This window comes from Anguilla anguilla, chromosome 7 (assembly GCF_013347855.1).
Source record: "Anguilla anguilla isolate fAngAng1 chromosome 7, fAngAng1.pri, whole genome shotgun sequence".
NCBI classification, from domain to species: Eukaryota; Metazoa; Chordata; class Actinopteri; order Anguilliformes; family Anguillidae; genus Anguilla; species Anguilla anguilla.
In genome coordinates this window covers 34,579,814-34,603,731 of record NC_049207.1, presented here as the reverse complement: position 1 = coordinate 34,603,731, position 23,918 = coordinate 34,579,814, and the positions used below count along the sequence as shown (strand labels likewise).

Sequence of the window (23,918 nt, the reverse complement as noted above, 5' to 3'; positions counted from 1 at the left end):
TGTGGCAACAGTTTGGGGAAGGCCATTTCCTGTTTCAGCATGACATGCCCCCATACACAAAGCAAGGTCCATAAAGAAATGGTATGTTGAGTTTGGTGCGGAGGAACTTTACTGACCTCCACCCATTAAACACCTTCGGCATGAATTGGAATGACGATTGTGAATGAACTGAAACGGCCAACATGAGTGCTCAACCTGACTAACTCTCTTGTGGAATGGAAGGGAATCCTCGCAGCCATGGTCCGAAATCTACTGGAAAGCCTTCCCACACGAGTGGTGGTCCAGCTCGATATTGTCGCCCATGATTTTGGAATGAGATGCTCAACAAGTACACATGGGTGTGATGTTCAGATGTCCACATACTTTTGGAAATGTAGTGTATATTGTGTAAACAACATTCCATTTACATTTTAACCAATCAGCAGTGCAACCGTTTAGTGAGCTGACACTCAGAAGTAAATCTGAAGTGAACATCCATGTAGAGCGGACAGGCCATGTCAGACCTCCAGCACTTGGGTTTAGAAATTACAGAGACTTATGTAACATCAACAGAAATTGTTTTTATTTCTAGATTTAGAAATCTGACGGTATGCTCCTGTATCTTTATCTTGTTGCGCAATGAACACTTCAAATGCAAGAGTGTGGGCTGACCGGTAATGTCACAAGGAGACCACAAGAATGCATCCTGGCTTATTGAAATTCTCATAGCTCTGTGCAAATCAATTTGTTTCCATTAGGTGAATTTTCTTTTAATTCCCAAGCCAACTGAAAATTCTGACCGCAAAAACAAAATGTTACATTATTTTGGAAAAAATCTGTCATGTGGTGTAATATAGTATAAGTAACAAATGTGAATTATGTGTCACTTTCCCTTTTACATTAAGAAAAACTGGAATAGGCAACACACGTTTTGATGTCAATTATCTGGGGAGCAGAATTATTTTCACCCAGAACACGATTTGTTCTAAACCATGATGGGTCGCCTACACCTGGCTTGTTCCAAACCTGTTCCAAACCTGTCCAAACATTAGCCTCCAGGGTTTTGTACACCAGTAAAGCTTTGACGATGCTGAAGTTGGCTCCCGATTCGCAGCTCCCAATTTGAAAATTCCGGTTCACCTTAAATCGGTTGCGTTATATGACTGGATGGTTTCATGGTCTTCCTTACGTGTTTGCAAAGGCTATGATTTGCTTCTAAAAGTGAGATACGACTCAAGAGAGAAACCGAACAAAGGTGGTAATGTGAAATTAGTTTTTTGTAATTATTATCTCCGCCAGGCGAGAGCCTGGAGGGGATTATGTGTTTGGTCGCGTGTGTGCGTGTGTGTGCGTGTGCGCGTGCGCGCGAGCGTATTTGTGTATCTGTCCGCAGCTAATCTTGCATACTACTGGGCCGATCAGCCTAATACTTGCTGTGCATGCTGACAGCAGGCCAAGGACCTGAATTCTTGAATATTTTGCAAATCAGTCAACGACAAGTATTTTATTTGAATTTATTTCCATCATTGCCCATTCAAATACATTGAGTGCTAACTCCTCACTCCTTCTAACCAGGGGAGTGATCAGGGGAGTAGGGGCGGCAAGTGATGAACAACTGCTTCTGTTTGGAATGAAAGACCAGCGATATAAAATGTCAATTTCAACGTTAAAATGCCAACAAAATAGTCCACCAACAAACAGGGTACGTTAATGTTTAAATCTGTGCCAATTATTTAGTTGGCATTTTCACATTTAAATTGATATTTTACATCACTGGTCTTTTGGAATTGTTCCTGTCCAGATTTTAAACGAAAGTGCCAGACTATAATGTCAACATTAGCTCTGTCTAACACATCGTGGCTGATATGAATGAAATTAGCTAACATGTCACCACCTTTAGCGTTACTTCACTGAATCTGCGTTTTTGGGATTTTCAGTGGCACATGGTCAAAACTTGTAATACTGTTTTTAGCCCTATTCGCACAGGACTAGTATTACCTGGGGACCTCATGTGATTTAGAAATTACTCCCCCCACATCTGTGTTTCGTGCAGCGCATTGCCACGGGATAAGCGAAGTCTGAATTTTACTCGAATTTAGACGCCGCCTTGACTGCTTTGGCCTGTTGCTGAGATATGTCAACGTCGCCGTCATATTGGACCAGGCAAGACTGGCCTGAAAACAAATAGAAGTAAAAGGGGGAGCTGCGGTTTTTCTGGATAAAAATCACTATAACGTTTACATTTCTCAATCGATTTCAATGAGTCATTTTTATATTCAAGCGTTTATGATCTACGTGGAGTACAAAAAAAGTTTTATCTCCAGTTACTTAGAATCTCGATAGTTAGGCTATAATCACTGCTGGACGCTCAAGAGAGGAGTGTTTAGGTAGGTAACAAGCAAAGCTAGCTTTACAATCAAGGTGCTTACAGTCCTACTCAAGTTAGATAGCAATGCATTTATTACTTTCTAGCCAGCTTGCCAGGTTAAAATTAACTGTGGCAATTCCTTATGACAATGGATTATTTTCCACCACGTAAGTAATTCAGTTCATGTAAACCTAATGTACACACTCCTGTCTTGAGCGTCTAGCAGCGATTATAGCCTAACTATCGAGATTCTAAGTAACCGGAGATAGCCTAATACTTTTTTTGTACTCCACGTAGATCATAAACCATTGAATATAAAAACGACTAATTGAAATCGGTTGAGAAATGTAAATGTTACAGTGCTTTTTATCCAGAGAAACCGCAGCTCCCCCGTTTACTTGTAGGCTATTTGTTTTCAGGCCAGTCTTGCCTGGTCCAATATGGCAGCGACGTTGACATACAATCCAAAGGCCAATGCGGCGTCTATGTATATATGTCTATGAATTTACTGACATTATCCCCCCGGATATGATTGAAAATGTCAAGGCTCTGCTCTGCGTAACAGTAAAATACGACCCCAAATCACCGAGATGCCGATTCGCACGGGACTAATATTATCACATGACCTCTGTGTTTGGCGAAATATGGTAGGTAATTTGCGGTGGAATTTTTACTTTACAAATTACGGACATGACAGATTCGCATGGGATTAAGATCACAGACGACCTCCACAATTATTACAAGTTACTAGAGGTCCCCAAGTAATACTAGTCCTGTGCGAATAGGGCATTTTTCTGGTTGCATTGATTGTGTAGCCTCTATTGTTGCATCAGCAAAGCTAACACGCCTGGCGGAGATCTGCACTCTACTGAGTGCACTCTTCTAGTTTTTTTATTATATTACGTTCACTCCACACGTCTTTTAAGACTGTAAAATGGAAAGATCCGATACCCAAGTGTCACGCATTTTGTTTTCTCCTCTCCTATAAATCTAATACTCTCAACATTGCATCACGTGTGTATGAGAGAACAGAAAGTAATGTACATCTGAAATGATGTGGATGAAATATCACAACACCATATGCAAATAAAACTCCAAACTGTCTATATAAACACATACAGTAACAAAATCCTATTGAAAAATTGACATATGGACTGCATTTATATAGCGCTTTTATCCAAAGCGCTTTACAATTGATGCCTCGCATTCACCAGAGCAATTAGGGGTTAGGTGTCTTGCTCAGGGACACTTCGACACGCCCAGGGCGGGGTTTGAACCGGCAACCCTCCGACTGCCGGACAATCGGTCTTACCTCCTGAGCTATGTCGCCCCATATCACATATCAGATGGCCGTTTCTCCTCAAAATTTACAAGTCTCAAAATTTGACATTCAATTATGACAGAAGGGGTCCTGAAATAGTACTGACCTGATTTGGGTGAAATATTCCTGAAGCGTTTTCAAATAATCCCACCCCAAATATGTAATCCAATGCAGGCTGAAATTTAAAAGGTCTCAAACTTCTGACACTTGTTCGTGGCAGAACGGGTCCTGATCTACATCCTACCCCATTTCTGTGAAATTTTACTGTAGCGTTTTTGAATAATCTCGCTTCAAACATTCTATGTTATCCAATACAAGCTAATATAAAAAAAATAACATTTTGAATATAAATATCTCCAGTTATGTAGAAGGTCTCAAACTTCTGATACTTGTTCATGATAGAAGGGATCTACATTCTACCCCATTACTGTGAAATTTTGCTGTAGCGTTTTTGAATTATCCCACTTCAAACCTTCTATGTAATTCAGTACAGGCTAAGTGAGAAATGTGAAAATTTGATTTGGAATTTCTTAGTAAATTCAAAAGGTCTCAAACTTTTGATACTTGTTCATGGGAGAAGGGGTCCTGATTTACATCCTAGCCCAACTGCGCCGTCGCTGAGGCATAAAAACTAATTTCATATTACGACCTTTGCTCAATTTCTCTCTTGAGCCGTATCTCACTTTCAGAAGCAAATTATAGCTTTTGCAAACTCGTAAGGAAAACCGCGAAACCATCCAATCATATAACGCAACCCATTTAAGGTGTACCGGTATTTCGGAATCGTGAGCTGCGAATTGGGAGCTAACTTAAGCGTCGTAAAGCTTCTTTTTTTCATGTTGAATACCCCGTTATATTAGTCCTGAAAAGAAATCGATAATGTTTAGAATATTAAATGTCTAACGATGCGATTTAGCAAATTGACCAGGAGGAGCTAACTGCTACATTAACTGAAAGTTCCATTCGAACAAGCGGACGATATTAATTTAATTTGCTAGCTATGTGCTCAAAGTTTAGAATGGTCTTTTTAAGAATAACAAGCTAGCTGTGTTACATAACATAGCACTGCAGAATATAAATATACGATATACTCTGCTGACCTGAATGGGAAACGAGCTACCAACCTAAAGCCTTAACTAGCTGGTTGTTTACTAGCCTAGCTAGTTAGCTAGGTATCTAGCTAGCTGACACTGGAAAAGTAGTAGTAGTAGTAGTGTGTTTAGCTTGCAAACTAGCCAGCATCCAGTTACATTTGCATTCTACGGCGGCGCTGCATCCCTGCATCTATTATTTCTCCTTTCGTTTAGCTGCCAAAAAGAATAACAAGGCCTTGTCATATAGCTAGTTACTTCAGTACACCGTTGAGCTAGCAAGTTAACGCACGAAGTTCGGTTTTAGTAGTAAAGGTCCACACGACAGAAGCTGCCCAGATCACTAAATATAGGATGAGGTGAATACACTCGAGTTAGCTGAACTGTCAACTGTCAGTTCAATAAAGTTCAATAGCTAACGCCAGCTATCTAGATAGTCTCGCTTGTAACAGCATGTTATTACATAGACGACGAGCTAAGTAGGTAGACCTAACATTAACGTTTGAAGTAATACATTTAGACAGAGAGGGTACCTAAATATTTTCTCTTCCCACTACGGAAAAAAATTACATTTTGGAATTAGCTTGCAAGCTATATTTAGCTAGAACTAGTTACATTCTCGTCTTAATGCTCAATAGCTGTAAAATGAACGCTACAGATGCCACAGGACCGCTAGCCATACCGTAACTTAACTAGCTCTTGCTGTTAGCCAGCTAGGTATGAAGCTAGATAGTGTAACACACCATTAACATTGTTAGCGAACGTTACAGCTCAAGCTTGAAGCTTACAAACCTGTGATGAATTGGAGGGAAATAGCACTTTGTCCAAAGTTAGTCTAGCAAAATAGCCAATGCAGCTGAAACATAAAGCGGACTAATCTCTATTTCGCTAGCTATTCAACGTTAGCTGGGCTACGTTAGCAAGTAAGCGTTTTGGTTGTGTCGTACTGTGAAGACAGCATTTGCCGACCATTATAAGATGTGCAGTCGGTAACGTTTATACAGTAATTTGACCGATATACCATGATTGCTTAATCGATCATTCCAATCGCTTGGAAACATGTACCACACCTTTAGAGTTGGATATTCTTGGACCTTCAGTGCCATCGAGAGTTGAGCGGCTGATTCCTGCACCGCCATCTTCATTTGGGGTTAAAAAAAAAAAAAAAAGTCAAGAGCACACACTCAGTTCCATAGAAGGGTAACGTTAATGGCTTTCGAAACGGTTCACTTCGACGAGAGTGTATCTAACGCAGTGCTTGTTTAACAATAGGGGCGCGGACAGCTGGCAAGAGCCATACCGAAAATAAATATATGTATATGTATTTTTAACATATATTTTAACAATATATGTAAATATATTTTGTTTAAATATATTTCCATATATGTTTTCTGACTATTATAATGATTGTGAAGACAATCTGTATATAATATTCTTTTTAAACCATGTTGTATATCGATCATAAAAAATATTTAATGTCAAGGTTTGAGATTTTGTCCCAGGAACCCCATATAAGAAAATTTTAATTAGATATGATTATAACTGTACGCAGGTGCGTAGTGAAACCTATGATTAGAATGGATTTTTAATTGTCTGCCATTGTGATAAATTAGTGAAACTTAACTATTCCTCATTTGCAGGGGACCTAACTTCCATAAGGATGTCCAGGGTTTCCTTGACCCACAGAATCAAATAGACAATAGCTATTCAAGCACAAGTACTTGGCCAAAACATGCCACATACATTCATTTTAGTGTACATTTCATAGCTAGGAGTGTAGGCTAATTGAACCATTGCATATTTTTGTCCATATACACTCACCGGCCACTTCATTAGGTACAACTGTTCAACTGCTTGTTAACACAAATATCTCATGCCAATCACTTGGCAGCAACTCAGTGCATTTAGGCATGTAGACATGGTCAAGACGATCTGCTGAAGTTCAAACCAAGCATCAGAATGGGGAAGAAAGGTGATTTAAGTGACTTTGAACGTGGCATGGTCAGTGGTGCCAGACGGGCTGGTTTGAGTATTTTGGAAACTGCTGATCTACTCAGATTTTCATGCACAACCATCTCTAGGGTTTACAGAGAATGGTCCGAAAAAGAGAAAATATCCAGTGAGGGGCAGTTCTCTGGGTGAAAATGCCTTGTTGATGGCAAAGGTCAGAGGAGAATGGCCAGACTGGTTTGAGCTGATAGAAAGGCAACAGTAACTCAAATAGCCACTTGTTACAAACGAGGTATGCAGAAGAGCATCTCTGAACGCACAACACGTCAAACCTTGAAGCAGATGGGTAACAGCAGCAGAAGACCACACCCGGTACTAGCAAGTACCTGATGAAGTGGCCGGTGAGTGTATTTCTTAACCAAAATGTACTGTGACATATATTTATGCATATATTCTTGTCCATATATTTCTAACCAAAATATACTGTGACATATTTTCAGCATATATTCAAATATATGTTCTGTATATTCTGAATATAAGAAATATATTTGAACAGGAATGAACATATACTTTCATATAGTGCACATATATTATGGATATATGGAAACATATGCCAATATATTTCTTTTTGGTATGGGAAGTGGTTAGATTTCTTATGACCCCATTGATTTTGGTGAAGCGTTAAGAGTAGGCACTGCTAATAATAATAATTTCAGATGTAAAAAGTAAAAAAGTAACATTAATGAACTGTCAGTGCACTTTTGAAAGAATTGAATGGCTTTATCTACTCTAATTTTGTATATTTCTTTGTGTTCAATGACCTATTAAAGTGAGCCCAAATGCCAATTTTGTTTTATGTTTGTGTGTGGAACGCCCACTGGGAGTACATTGCGAGCAGAACATTCGACCTCTCTACTTATAGTTACAGGGACAAGTGCAGACCAGTCACAATTTTATTTTTATACACTGAGCAAAAATATAAATGGAACACTTTTATTTTTGCAGCCATTTTTAATGCATTTAAATTAAACCTCAAAGATTTGTTCTATGTGGACAAAGATCTTATTAGGGGTCCAAGCAGCGAAGCTGGTGGAACCCTATTGTATCTGTTAGGATTATTATTATGGGTCCAAGCAGCGAAGTTGGTGGAACCCTATTGTATCTGTTAGGATTATTATTATTAGGGGTCCAAGCAGTGAAGCTGGTGGAACCCTATTGGATCTATTAGGATTATGTATAGAGGTCCAAGCAGCGAAGCTGCTGGAACCCTATTGTATTTGTTAGGATTATTAAGGGTCAAAGCAGCGAAGCTGGTGGAACCCTATTGTACCTGTTAGGATTATTATTAGGGGTCCAAGCAGCGAAGCTGGTGGAACCCTATTGTATCTGTTAGGATTATTACTATTAGGGGTCCAAGCAGCGATGCTGGTGGAACCCTATTCTATCTGTTAGGATTATTATTATTAGGGGTCCAAGCAGTGAAGCTGGTGGAACCCTATTGTATCTGTTAGGATTATTAGGGGTCCAAGCAGCGAAGCTGGTGGAACCCTATTCTATCTGTTAGGATTATTATTATTATGGGTCCAAGCAGTGAAGCTGGTGGAACCCTATTGTATCTGTTAGGATTATTAGGGGTCCAAGCAGCGAAGCTGGTGGAACCCAATTTTATCTGTTAGGATTATTATTATTAGGGGTCCAAGCAGCGAAGCTGGTGGAACCCTATTGTATCTGTTAGGATTATTAGGGGTCCAAGCAGCGAAGCTGGTGGAACCCTATTGTATCTGTTAGGATTATTAGGGGTCCAAGCAGCAAAGCTGGTGGAACCCTATTGTATCTGTTAGGATTATTATTAGGGGTCCAAGCAGCGAAGCTGGTGGAACCCTATTGTATCTGTTAGGATTATTATTATTATTAGGGGTCCAAGCAGCGAAGCTGGTGGAACCCTATTGTATCTGTTAGGATTATTAGGGGTCCAAGCAGCGAAGCTGGTGGACCCCTAATAATCCTAGATGGTGGCGCTATAACAAAGGGTTTTGCGTAAAAGGCCATAACTCCCACACCATGAGTTAGATCAACACAAAACTTCATCGACCTATGCATCTGAACGTGCTCTACAACTTACAACGTGCTCTACAACACCTATGGCCGCCATTTTGACTTTTCCTTGGGGCGTGGAAGCTTTCTCTGCTAAAATGTCTCAGGCTCAGCAACCATAAGTTGTACACTAACCAAATTTGGTAGGTGGGTTCCTATGGCCCCCCACTACTCAGGCACTAAAAATCACCTATGTCGGCCAGATGGTGGCACTATAACAAAGGGTCATGTTTAAAAGGTCATAACTCCCACACCATAAGTCAGATCAACACAAAACTTCATCGACCGATGCATCTGAATGTGCTCTACAACTTTGCTATTGGGACCACCTATGTCCGCCATATTATTTGCCCGCCATTTGGTCGTTGTTATTAGGTGGGGTGCGGAAGAGCTGTGGCTCCAAATCTAAACGGTTACGACATCTAGTAAACTTCTTTACGGCAAGCGACATCCATGGCGACGCAAGTAATCCGACACCGTATGGTCTAGTTTTTATCAGTGAGGGGACGGTCTGACCCTCGGGTAAGCCTTGGAAGACAGTGCCACCCAGAGTGCATGCTAGGATAGGCTACCAAAAGTTTGTTAGTAAAAGCTTTCTGAGAGGATGAATAATTACTTTTCTTTGGCATGGATCCATTTGAAGACAGTATCGGGTGAGTTCGTTTAGTCTTTGAATCTGTCATTATGCTGAGAAATAGCTAAACCATTTTATTGATAGGTTCTGAGTTTCTGTGCACATGTGCGAAAACACGCTGGTATAATAAAACAATGACGGTAATACATATATAGTCCGCTTCGTTCCGTTGCTACCATAACATAACAGACTATCTTGTGTCTACAGCTGCAGTTTCTCGCTGCAATTTCTAACATTGAATATTCACAAAAGACGCAATTTATGCTGTACTCTGCCAATGTCTAAATAAATAATATGCTACGGTAAAGCATTGAGAGGATGAATCATTACTTTTCTTTGACATGGATCCATTTGACGACAATAACGGGTGAGTTCGTTTACTCTTTAAATCCGTCATTATGCTGAGAGAAATCGTATTCTCAATGTAATCTCTAAATTGACTGTAAGGTTCGGGTTGTAACTAGTTAGCTATTTCGTAGGTGACTTAGTTAATGCACTCGTCTTAACTATTGCTTGTATTTTTGCATAGACTGCGTTGTTGCTGTTCTTGTTTGTGTTAGTGTTAATCAGTTTAACCTACAGGGTCCAAGTTGAACTATGCGGTTGTTCCCTGCACTTGGAACGATAGGCTACTGCCCTCTAGGGTTTTCGACACACTTGTTCCTGGTTATGGTTATACATTTTGTTGTACGTCGCTCTGGATAAGAGCGTCTGCCAAATGCCTGTAATGTAATGCAATATTTCGTAGCAACAAGATAAACCCGACATTAGCCCTAAAATATGCCAATACTGCAGTGAAAACGCTGCTCACTGAATAACGAAATAAACGAGACAAAATTTTTTTTTTTATTATACCATGTCATTCTACAGTCAATATCTGGGACTAAACATTTAATAAATATACAATCTTACCATCGTTTTTACGCCTAGAGATGTCCCTTTTGCGAATGAGTGGTCATATATTGTCTTGGACAATCCGTTTGTGAAAAATAGGCGCATCTGTCACGCCTGGGTCGGCTATCTTCATAAATAGCTGTGCGTAATACCACACTTGTTGCTTACGGCGTTGTCGCCCTTTTTAGTGCAATTTGGCTTGATTGACAACTCATTTATTCCGTAGGTGAGAGTATAAGCTTTCTAACGATGTATAACATGTCTGATTTTGCTTTTGGAATAGCGTTTTATAGGTCAGCGTAACCAAATTTTTTCTTATCAGCCAATATCTAAATAAATAAAACGGTAGGCTACTTTGCGCCTAGTACGCAGATCGCGAGTTGATATTTGTTTTTTTTTTTCGTTTTTTCTCAATGTCGTATTTATTATTTGAAATGTGTATTTATGTGTTATTATTCTATCTGTCTCTGTGGCGCTCTGAAATGTCCATTTTCTGCTAAGCTGAGCAATGGATTGGAATGTGTGTCTGACGTAGTGTTGCACGGTATACCAAAACTTCAGCAATTTCTCGGTACTTAAAAAAAAAAAAAGAAACGGTTCGGTATTAGAATATTCCGACGTTCGGTAGTTTTGAGTCAAATGTAAAAGCCAGGGAAAATTGTCTCCCGCTTTACTGATTGAGAGGATGAAAAGTGTAATTTGTCAGAATCTTCGCTAGAAGGCAGTAGCAACTAAGGTTGCCAAGTGAGATGACTTGCGCTTGTGCACTCAGCTCCTTGATACAGCGCAAGCTTTGACTCCGTTCACTTCAGTAGCAATAGGTGTTCCAATTTGGAAATATTTTATTATAGATAGATGCTGTATTGTTATTAAAATATGTTGTTTTTAAATCTATTTAAAGGTGAAAGACCTGTTTTAAAGATTATTCACTTTACAACTGTTTAATTTTTGAAATATATTTAACATATTTTTCTATTGTTCAGTGTTGTAACACTATAGGCCTATGCATATTAATATGTTGAAGAGGCTTCAACTTAAAGGTTGTTAATGAACCAGGTTGTTAATAAACCATGAATTCGAAAATGAGGTCAACCCTTGTGGACATTGCGTTTCTCATCTATTAAGGTAATTTCAGTATCGTTAGGTACCGAATATCGATTTAGCATCGTTTAAGTTTCAAGTATCATTTCAGTATTGAGTATCGTAATACTAAACCTGGTATCAGTATCAAAGTCAAAATTTTGGTATCGTGACAACACTAGTGTGACGCCTTTTTTAGTTGCGGCGCAGAAACACTGCAGTTGTGCATACACGCCGGACCATCTAAGTGTTACGACATGCCATCTAAGTGTTTCGACATAATAAAGGCCTTTACGGGAAGTGGCCAGGACACATCTATAGTGACACAACTAAGTAATCCGACAGCGTCTCTTAGCACAAAATTGGCCATAAGTCATCAATATTTTATACAGTCATCATGATATTCAGTAGATATGTTGGGTGAAGTCATATGATCATGAGGAAAAAGCCATTTTAAAATCGCTCCATAGGGGGCGCGATGGTGCCAATGCTTGGACCCCTCCCAACGCCGCTTGCGGCTTTAATTAGGGGTCCAAGCAGCGAAGCTGGTGGAACCCTATTGTATCTGTTAGGATTATTCTTATTATTATTTTTCTCCGCTAAAAGTGTCTGAGGCTCAGCAACCATAAGTCCTGGAGCAACCAAATTTGGCAGGTGGGTTCCTATGGCCCCCCACTACTCAGGCACTAAACATCACTTACGTCGGCCAGATGGTGGCGCTATAACAAAGGGTAACGCGTAAAAGGCCATAACTCCCACACCATAAGTTAGATCAACACAAAACTTCATCGACCGATGCATATAAATGTGCTCTACAACTTTGCCATTGGGACCACGTATGTCCGCCGTATTGTTTTCCCGCCATTTGGACTTTATTATTAGGTGGGGTGCGGAAGAGCTGGATCTCCAAATCTAAGTGTTACGACATCTAGTAAACTTCTTTACGGCAAGCGACATCCATGGCGACGCAAGTAATTCGACACCGTAGGGTCTAGTTTTTATCAGTGAGGGGAGGGTCTGAACTTCGGGGAAACAATGGAAGACAGTGCCAGCCAGAGTGTATGCTAGGCTACTCAAAGTTTGTTCACTCAAAGTAAAAGCTTCAGGGTTTGTACGGTCATGAAAAACCTGGAAAAGTCATTGAAATTTAAAATGCAATTTCCAGGCCCTGGAAAAGTTATGGAGAATAATATTTGTTGAAAAGTTTTGGAAAAGTAATGGAAATATAGCTAAAGTTGCATAAAATATAATTACTAATTAATCCAATCATAAAAATAGTACGTATAGTAATAAAACGTAAATTGGCACGTAACCTTAGCGGTATTTTGGTGGTGTGAGAAGTTCATTCGGTCTGGCTCAGTCTGTTTACAGGCACGCCCAACAGGCACGCTTCTGCTAATGTAGCAGTTAGTAAACGTAGGCCCTACTGTGCCGACAATATGCCAGGGAAGTGCAGCTTCAATAATAGGGGGCTCGAAATTAACTTTTTAACTTGGTAGCACTGGTGCTCCCAACTTCAAAAAGTTAGGAGCACCCACCAAAATGTAAGGAACACCAACGATATATGCAATAGTTTTTTTATTTATAAAAAACTACAATATAACAGTACGGTTTACAAGTAACAGTTAAACTGTCACGCCTAAAATGTGTCGACTCTTCAAGGAATTGCATGTTATGCATTCAAACGACAAGGCGCTTCTCGTCACATTAATACCGCTAATTAAATCAACCGCCAGTAAACTGCATCTGAGAAATTAGCTGTTTTAACCGGCTCGCTACACAAAACATTACGTTAACGTTTCAAAAAAAAATGTTCGCTTCAAGTTTTCAGTTTTCGATAACGCTAATAAATTGAACATAAACTTTTGTCTTCAGGTAACATTAGTTAACACGTTAGCTCTCTGTGTCGCGTGACAGTGGAGTGATTGAAGGCTAATATTAACCAATTTAAAATTAGCATTAAAGGTAAGAATGTCAAGCTCACGATTGGTTAGAAGGGTCACCATCAGCTCACAAGGTACATACTGACTGTACTAACTAGCGAATGTACAGAGAAAGAGACGTTCGACTGGAAAAAGAAAAAAAAAAAAAAAAAGCGCACCAGAACAATTATTTGCACTGGCACACATGCTCCCAATTATATTTCGAGGTCGCACAGATTAAATTTCGGGAGCATATGCGACCAAAATGGTGGCAATTTCGAGCCTGTCCTCCGGAGCGGCCAGACGTGTGAATGGCTGTCCTGTGGAGCGGAGATCTGGCGCGTTCATGCATTCACATGCAATGAACCACTTTGCATGAAAAGCGCCCACTCATATTGACAATCGTGTGATGATGAAGATGAGGAGGAGGCCAATGGCTGCATTCATATGTCTTTAAAACAACAGGGCCAATATACATTAGGACGCAGGATGAACAATCCAATGCTTGTCCTCACATTATTCTCAGAGACAAGCAGCCACACACAACAAATAGGCTGGAAATGTTCACACATTTACACATAAAGAGACTGTAGTTCTCATGCGCACAATGTCGGTGGATACAAGCATATCTCACGCTTCTATGTTATCTGCACGAATCATATGTGGGGGAAAAACCGAGATATAGACAGCTACTACTCAGAAAAGTATAACCAAAGCATATTGGTAGATGTAAAATAATGTGAAAGGCAACGGCGGGTATCTGCGTAAATGCGCGTGCATTGCTTTCCACAAACGTATGCCTTCCCCATGAATGAAACAAATAAAAGTATCGGAATGATGTTGAAGAAAAGATAGTATGCAGTAGCATAGACTATATAATAGCTTCATAGTTAGGCTATAGGTTTTGACATCGCTTAGCATTTTTAATTGCCAGCGCCTCAAAAGGGGAGAAATGTGAGTGAATACATTTGGGCATCCAGTTATGTTAAATCGATACCCTGAGAAAAAGCATCAGACATTTACACAGTTTGGAGAACAGAGTCATACGATTCAAAAGAAATCTGGGACAAATGCAATCTTATTGTCATTAACACAATGTGCAGACACATATGTAAACGAAAGGAGTGCTTCGGCTTCACCAAACGGTGCGGGGGGGGGGCACATAGGGACATACATAGCATACAATACATATGCCTACAGATAAAAGCACAAGAATATGAATATATTTACAAACGTACATTGAATGAGCTAGTACAGATGTATGGACACACGGACGACGACAAATAACGTTGCAGAGGTGAGGACATCCCATAGCTAGGTAGCTATGACTGGAATGGAGACGATTTGAGGACATCTATAGGATGAAGTGCGTGAAGATTATTTCTACAATCAGCTTCTACCTTTTCCTAGTTTGCTAGTCAGTGGCCTCTGGGAAAAATCCCAGCATTCTCAGCGTTGATAAAACCCCAAAGGCTTCCTGCCCGCCATTTCACTTTTGGGTAGCTACTTAGCAAGCGCCTTCGTTTGAGGTAGTTTTCCTTGTGAAACCATTATATCTCTCATCGTTGAATTAAAAAGCAAATAATAAACATTGATAGTCGAATTTATATCAAAACATTTGTTCATTAAGGCAACTGGAATCGACACGTTAATAAACGACCAGTTTTAATTGAAGACCAGCATTGACAAACCAGGCCTGGGGTAAGTTTGTCGTCTTCATTGTTTGGCGAATAGCTTCCTACCTTGGCTACGTGTTTTGCAACGAATGTGCAAAAATTCACTGTAATCAACTGTTTATGCAGCTACCTTTGCACCGTTGGCCAATGTACTCTTTCAGATCATATAAAATAGTCGGTTAACGTTAACTTGGCTGCTAGGCCCCGTCCACACGTATCATTACGTTGCCGCCCGGAGGCAAATAAATATATTGCGCCCAACAGTGTAATCCACCTGTCTGTTTTTATAAAATATTAAGCATTCGTGCTCGGACAGCATATTACGTAGCAAAACATGCAAACGCTTTAATTCGGTTGCTGAATATTTCCATCCGGATTTTGTTTCTTAGCCCCTTATAACTGACTCAAAACGTTTGACACAGTTATGTGAGGTATGCGGTAGTTCTGCGTAATTTAGGCTACTTTGGGGATACAGTAAAAGCAAACTGAGAAAAATCGCCTTCCGCACTTTTTGTTAGGGTAAAATAACAGGTTAATTCTAGTAATCGTCCCTTTTGCGTTTTCAAACTGCCATAATTTTACTGCACTCAAGTATTTAGCTGCTCCGCTAGCAGTAAGTTTGAAGGAATCTAAAACATGAGAGCAAACGGTGGGTATACGACTGCAGTATTAATTACAAAATTTTTATTTTTCATTCTATTTATTCTTGTACTTTTGCGATTATATGGAAATGACGAGAGTCGAATTAATCAATTCAACAGCAAAATCTTTATGACGTGTGCATGTTTTCTGCTATATTACATTACATTACATTTATTTGGCAGCCGCTGCAAAAAGTGCATTTCGTGGTCATGGACAACTACAAAACACAGGTTCAACAAGATAGAATACTTATTTTGTACAGCTATTTCTAGCCAAAAACACAGTTTAGTTCACACCGTGAACACTATTCTGACCTAACCTCTGCAAAGCCAACTAGGCAGAAGAATAAGCTACAGTATTAGAACAAACACAAATGACCAAAAAGTGCTATAAATGTTGTTAACGGTTATTTGTGGAATGTGAATGCATTTAGTCGCCTCGGATGTCAAGGCATCAAAGTGAATGTTCACATAAAAACATAATGAATGTGTTTCAGAGTATATATAAAACTGTTGCAATCTGTATATTGGCCTGTTATATCATGTTTGTTGTTCTGGTCAGGGCAAATCTGTTCAGATACAAGTCTTATCACTTTTAACTAGGGTTGAGTACCGAAAACCAGTACCTTAATGGCACCAGTTGCTGTATAGTCAGCACGGACCGGACCAAATCACTACGCAAATTTCGGTGCCTTGTTTCGGTGCCACTTTTTAGCCCCCCCAGGAAATCGCGATTGTGAGATCGCAATAATTCATGCAAATTTAACGAGACAACGTTTTACGAAATTATACCATGTCATTCTACAGTCAATATCTGCGACTAAATATTGTATGGATATACAACCTTATCATTGGTTTTACGCATAGAGATGTCCCTTTTGATTCTGTGTGGTCTAATATATTGACAATCCGTTTGTGAAATATACGCGCATTTGTGATGCCTGGGTACCTTCCAAAATAGCTGTGCTTAATGCCACACGTGTTCTTTACGGTGTTGTCCCCTTTTTTAGTACAGTCTGGACGATTGACAATTTATGTCTTCACTAGGTGAGAGCATAAGCTTTCTAACGATGTATAACTTAACTAATTTTGCTTTTAGAATAGCGTTTTATAGGTCAGCGTAACCGACAATTTTCTTATCGCATTCACTTACACATTCACTCTGTGGTAGCAGTAAAGATGCTACACCTAACGAAACTTTTGTCAATGATATTGCCGGGCAATATTCGGGGCATAGCTAAGCGATATGTTTGCTGATACACCTATCTGACATTGTTTTCTGGAGAAAACCGAAGCGGATAGAACTGTCATTGATTTACCGTATCTGTCTCTATCTACTGAACACATCATTGCTATATAAGTATCACTGCTTTCGGGTATATGCCTTATTTTTGAAATTGAGTGTGTTTAAGTAGGTTAGTGGTATTACATAATGTGGATATTTCACACTGTAATGTAAGCGATAGTAGTGTAATCGTTGTGACGCATACAACAGTGATGACGACAGTGTTGGAACATGGCCAAAATGTGGTGGACCGTTTGTTTTCATATCGTCCCATCCCCATACAAAAAAACATACAAGAGTACAAAGTATAGAAATACATACAATAGTTCATTATTACACATTTAGGTACTCTGCAGCATTGTGTGACAATATTTGTGCATTATGTTTAAATCTGATATCAATGTTTCATCTTAAACCTTCATGCTCATGTATATGCTTTACAATGGTCAAAAGGCATTATATTCCTTTTTGGACAGATTTTGGATTTGTTTCTGGACCCCTAGCTATTTTAGACCACTGTACTGACAGAAAGCTTGTAATTACCACTTGAAAATGATGTACAGTGAGTTGCTTCAGTAAAAACAGTTGATTTGTAGTGAAATATGTGAATTTGTTGTGATTTAGGCTACAGCAATGCATAATTCAGCCATTTTGGGTAGATTTGGAGACGCTGGGTACACTGCTTAGTTTTTGCATCTTAGATCTGTAGTAATTAGGGTTGGAAAAATGTAAAATGTAAAAATTTTCTAACCGATTTCATATTAAGCCAAATACCGGATTGGACCGGTAATACCGAATCACCGAACGTGACTCAGCCGCTCCCGAGTGGAACATAATGAGAGCGCATGAATGAGAGTGTAGCGGCTTTACCGTTGTCAAGCAAAACTCTGGTTGGTATTTCTATTTGGACCGTTGTTATTCAAAAACTCTGGTTGGTTTCTATTTCCACCGTTGTTAACAAAAAACCTCTGGTCGTTAATTCTATGAAAACAATGATTCTATCAAGAAAAAACAGTTCCATCTCGTTTTATACCATACAATTAGGGCCAATTTTGGTCATTTTTGTCATTACATTATTTAATAAAACTGCATGAAACCACAAGTCAATCAAATTAATCTCCCTAGCACTGTCTTGCTTTTTTAAATGGTGTGGTCGCGCAGTGTAGACATGGTGTTTTTCTAAGACCCTCTGAAACGGGCTTTGAATGCCAGCTAGCTTTATGATAGGTTTGCGTCACGTAGCCAATATTAAAATTCTTGGTTTTAGGTCAGAATGGTCTCACGACATGCTTGTTATCCCGGCTAGCTAGCTAGCTAACTATTGAATTGTATTCAAAACAGCGGTTACTATAAACGCAATCGTTCACAAACATACGGATGAAAATGCCTCTGTAGCCATGAGTTAAATGCGGTACGCCTATTCTGCTGTCCAAATAAGGGACGATTCCGATTTTTAAAGCTAGCAACAGTAACTACAAATGTGATTCAATGTTGCAATCAATTGTGAAATTGGACATTGAGGGGATATAACAACAATTAAAAAGCGAAAGAATAATGTTGCTGTTTAAACATTTAGAATTCTGGATTTTGTAGCGCATTGATTTTCTGTTAAAAGGCCGAGGTGTCCCTTTACTGAGAAATAATGCCCACCCTTGGACCAATCAGAATCGAGTATTCAGCCAAGCCGTTGTATAATGAAACTTGATCTCCTTGTTGCCGGCCTCGGCACTAAATTGCGCACAGCCTGTCAATGTTTTTTTTTTGCACTCAGACGCTAGTGGCTCCGTTTATAAACAAACATAATATTACGTTAATCACGTTCTCATATTGCTTATTACTAATGCAATACAAGTTGGATTTAGCGCCATCGGCACAGGTTGCTGATGTAGGCTACTTTTTAATTTGCCAGAACATCTCATAATGACAAATGCCAGTTCAGTCGGTTTGCATAAAATCAACCGGTTTAAGCTCGTACATTGGACCGGTCGGCCAAAACGGACCCAACCCTGCAGTAATTCTACATATCCCCTTACATTTTATGAACTTGTGATCAAGAAGTTTTTGGTATACTTTAACCTGCTGCATATATGCAATCTCCCAGTATTTCTTTGCGGACTGAAAAACAGCAAACTCATTTTAGATTTTTTGCCTAGACAGTTGCATTTGTGGCACTTTATTTCATTCAAAATTATGAATATAAAGTAATCTAAGCTAGTATTGTAAATGGTACAAATGTCTTCCTTCATTTAAGCCATTTTTCAAGTGTCTGTGGTGTTCACATCTGGGGTTACAAAGCTTTAAATAGGGTACCCCCTAAATGGCCAAGGATTGGCCAGATTTGGCATGTGCGCTAAGTGGTGAAAGTTGTTGTTTGCTCTTTATTTTTAAAAAAAGCTGTAATGCACATTATCAGATGAATGGAAGGACTAAGTGCCCTTCATGTTCATGGCAAACATATCATCACAGTGTGAACGTGTAACATTGTACCATGTGTGAATGACTTTGATGTGCAAACAACAAGTAGCAGCAGTAATGCTATGTTTTTTTATGTGGCATCAAGTTAATATAGTTCTTCCTGTTAAGCCATGGCAGGGTGTGGCTCACGTCATAAAGTCCGCCAATGGCCTGTGTCAGACATCACTGGGCATCAGCACAAGACTGTGTTTCCTGACAATTGTCACACCAATGAGAAAGAGGTGATGTATGCAAAAGTGCCTTATGTAGTCTATAGCATCTAATACTATGTTGTGTACTGTATAGCATGTCATACAATATAATTGGATACATGCAAGGTTGTTACATCACTTGGTTTTGTAACAACATTCATTAGCGTATTTATTAACATGTTTGATTTATCTTTTCCCTTATGTAGTAACATGTTTGATTTGTCTTTTCTTTATGTAGTTTGTGTTCGTTGTTGGCGATTCACATCTCGGATCTTTTGCTGATGGAGTTGTGAACATGCCAGAGGGTCGACTGTCCTTTGGTTTTATGGCCACACCTGGAGGAGATGCAACAGCGTTGCGTTTGGAGATCTCCCATCTTGGTGATACTCCACGTACTCCGGATGCAGTGTGCCTGCTTGCTCCAGGGAACAACATGACCTCAAGTCGCACTATTGAGGAGGCTGCCAGGGCCTTTGGGACTCTCCTCAGTGTTGCATTGCAACACTGGCCAAACAAGGTATGTGTGAAATCATAAACACACTGAGACAAAGGCAATAATGTCCTTCAGTAAAATGTTATGTGTTCACAAAGGAAATAGTAATAGTCACAGAAATTAAGTAGGTTTTGTTTTAATGCTAATAGCAATTTGTTATTTGTAGGTGTTTGTGGTGGATTTCCCCATACGACATGTACATGCAACACTGGAATACCAGCTTCTGCTAAAGCAGGAATATCACAGAGTTGCAGCAAAGATGGGGGTGCGGTACTTCTCAACAAATGATATTTTCCAGCCATCCAAAAGGTATGTTCCAAGAAGTTGTGGATACAACATCACTGTTTTTGGAGTACATAGTACATTCTTATGCATGTTTCTCTGGGACTTAATTATTATTGTCATTACCTTTTGTTTAAGGCATCTGTGGTGTCAGGATTTGGTACACCTAAGTGATGACAAAGGTATGCCTCTCCTTGCGGACTTCATTTGGAACACTTCATACAGCATCCTGTTTGTGCTGATGTATACACTTTGTAGAACTGTTCAATTATGTTTTCTAAAAAGTAAGCCATAAGTATTCAACGTAATTAACTCCTAACATCAACTTGTGTTTACAGCAAATTCTCAGCGGGGGTAGGATGGAACGCATCTTTGACACATACGTCCTATGTTACCCTTCGGCCGGATAGATATAACTTAACATTACAATACAGCTGGCTTGTCAAGGTTAGCACGCTGTCATAAAATTTTCCTCTCCCGTGAAAACTGCCTGACTTGTTTACATTTTGGACAAATGTGGCAAGTGACTACATCTATCCCTGTTTCAGTCATAGCACTTTCAACACAAGCAATATCGGAAGCGCTATCCCAAAATTTCTTCTAATCATGAAGAAATGTTGGGATACATTTTGAAAATAGAAAATCAATATGCACCACAATTATATCAACAAATACCATCTTTGGGGAAACAACACTATATTCTGTAAATACATTGCACTACTTATCCCCATTTCCAGTATGAACTGTCAACATGATTTCTTGACGATGAACAGGGTAAGAGCATCACTTTGAAAAGCACAAAAAATAATTATGCATTTTCTTTATATTACTGCACTTTCTGGTTTTCCTTTTTTCCTTCCCTTATCCTCAGGTGAAAACAGACCTCCGAAACCAGCTTCAAGGAACAACACCTGGCTGCCTACTTCAGCATCTCCATAAATGGACCCCATCCTGACGCCTTCCCATATGATGTGCATTGGAATATTTTTCCACAAAGCCCCGTAAAATAAGATGTTGAAACAAACAGTGCACACTTTGCAACAAGTAGGCTGTGCAGCAGTCACTTAAAGTGTAGCAATGCAGCACTCACTGTATATTTTCCCATTTATTTTACACAAACTGTTGCCAGTGGAGCACTGTATATTTTCCCGTTATTTCACAAACTCTACCAATTGAGCACTCACTGTATATGTTTTCCAGTTCTTTCACACAAATTAAAGCTATAGACCACTGTATATATTCCCTTATTTGTTTGACACAACTTGAAGCCATGGAACTGTATATATTCTGTTATTTCTTTCTCACAAAGTACTTCCCAATTCAAATATTTCCAGTGCCCCACCTTATATGGTATTATTTCATAACTCATTTTAAAAAGCGTGTGCCTCCTCCCCCCAGTCAGCTACCGCTAAAAATACAATCTCATTCTGTGGAGAGGGGCATACAGGAGATGACCAATAATTGGATGGCCCATGTGCGTTATTTTGTATATTACATTTACATTTATTTTCCCTTTGCGTTTTTGTCCTCTTGCCATTTTCCTTATGATTTTACTCTGTATTTTTTTCTTTATTTATATTACAATTTAAAAAATGTACTTAATCTTTTTGTGACCTCTTGCCTTTTTTCTTTGTGATTTTCCTTTTTACATGTTTTATTTCCATAGATTTTCACTTGGTGTTTTCTGATCTCTTGCCATTTTGTTCATGATTTTCATTTGTCTTTTCACATTTTTTATTTGCATACATTTTTACTTGGTGTTTTTCTCATCACTTGCCATTTTATTTGCGATTCCCAGTCTTTTCTGTGTCATTTTCCAAAACACTTTCAAATAAACAATTACTTTTCTCCTATTACTGGTTACATTAAATAATACATTTAAATATGCAATTATCCTTAACGACATTAACTGGACTTCTTGGACTAAAAATCACTACATCTTTACCATTCTCACATTGTCTTACGAAAATGCTACCTCATCTGCAAAGGGAATCAATATTACTGCCATCTATACTCTATATATCTAGTTCATATTAGGGCTCCAAACAGCAAAGCTGCTGAAACCCTATTGTCTCTGTTAGGATTATTCTTATTTTTCTTTGCTCAAAGTTTCTCAGACTCAGCAACCATAAGTCCTAGAGTAACCAAATTTGGCAGGTGGGTTTCTATGGCCCCCCACTACTCAAATTGTGAATTCGAAAATGAGATCAACCCTTGTGGACATTACGTTTCTGATGTATTAAGGTAATTTCAGTATCGTTAGGTACCGAGTATTGAATCAGTATCGTTTCAGTATCAATTATTGTGATACTAAACCTGGTATCGGTATCAAAGTCAAAATTTTGGTATCGTGACAACCCTAGTGTGACACCTTTTTTAGTTGCGGCATGGAAGCGCTGCAGCTGTACATACACGCCGGGCCACATATGTGTTACGACATGCCAACTAAGTGTTACCACATCCCATCTAAGCGTTACGACATAGTAAAGGCCTTTACGGGAAGCGGCCAGGACACATCTATGGCGACGCAACTAAGTCATCCGGCAGCGTCTCTTAGCACAAAATTGGCCATAAGTCATCAATATTTTATACAATCATCATGATATTCAGTAGATATGTTGGGTGAAGGTATATGATCATGAGGAAAAAGCCATTTTAAAATCGCTCCATAGGGGGCGCGATGGTGCCAATGCTTGGACCCCTCCCAACTCCGCTAGCGGCTTTAATTATTCTTATTATTTTTCTCCACTAAAATGTCTGAGGCTCAGCAACCATAAATTGTAGACCAACCAAATTTGGTACGTGGGTTCCTATGGCCCCCCACTACTTAGGCACTACAAATCACCTATGTCGGCCAAATGGTGGCGCTATAACAAAGGGTCATACTTTAAAAGGTCATAACTCCCACACCATAAGTCAGATCAACACAAAACCTCATCGACCGATGCATCTAAATGTGCTCTACAACTTTGCCATTGGGACCACGTATGTCCGCCATATTGTTTGCCCGACATTTGGACTTTATTATTAGGTGGGGTGCGGAAGAGCTGGAGCTCCAAATCTAAGTGTTACGACATCTAGTAAACTTCTTTACGGCAAGCGACATCCATGGCGACGCAAGTAATCCGACACCGTAGGATCCAGTTTTTATCAGTGGGGGAGGGTCTGAACGTCGGGGAAGCAATGGAAGACAGTGCCAGCCAGAATGCATGCTAGGCTACCAAACGTTTGTTAGTAAAAGCTTTTTGAGAGGATGAATACTTTTCTTTGGCATGGATCCATTTGAAGACAGTATCGGGTGAGTTTGTTTAGTCTTTAAATCTGTCATTATGCTGAGAAATAGCTAAACCATTTTATCGGTAGGTTTTGAGTTTCTGTGCACACGCGCGCAAACACGCTGGTATAATAAACAATGATGGCAATACATGTATAGTCCGCTTTGTTCCGTTGTTACCATAACATAACAAACTGTCTTGTGTCTACAGCTGCAGTTTCTCGCTGCAATTTCTAATATTGAATATAAACAAAAGACGCAATTTATG

General features: G+C 39.4%; 2 protein-coding genes across 3 annotated transcripts in view; one reads left to right on the top strand and one right to left on the bottom strand.

Annotated features, from left to right (window-relative positions):
• Window positions 1–5,946, bottom strand: part of LOC118231668 (E3 ubiquitin-protein transferase MAEA) — a 62,837-nt gene extending 56,891 nt beyond the window's left edge. For both annotated transcript variants that reach the window (XM_035425719.1, XM_035425721.1), the window contains exon 1: window positions 5,830–5,946. In XM_035425719.1, coding sequence (XP_035281610.1) covers window positions 5,830–5,904 — 75 coding nt within the window. In that variant the 5' untranslated portion in view covers window positions 5,905–5,946. The remainder of the gene's footprint in view (window positions 1–5,829) is intronic.
• A 1,103-nt stretch (window positions 5,947–7,049) lies between these two features.
• Window positions 7,050–21,960, top strand: LOC118232337. Its single transcript, XM_035427244.1, has 7 exons — window positions 7,050–7,110; window positions 19,519–19,631; window positions 19,840–20,118; window positions 20,261–20,403; window positions 20,515–20,558; window positions 20,715–20,730; window positions 21,248–21,960. The coding sequence occupies exons 2-7, from the start codon at window positions 19,521–19,523 to the stop codon at window positions 21,249–21,251; spliced, it is 597 nt and encodes a 198-aa protein (XP_035283135.1). The 5' UTR covers window positions 7,050–7,110; window positions 19,519–19,520; the 3' UTR covers window positions 21,252–21,960.
• Window positions 21,961–23,918: the final 1,958 nt, after the last annotated feature.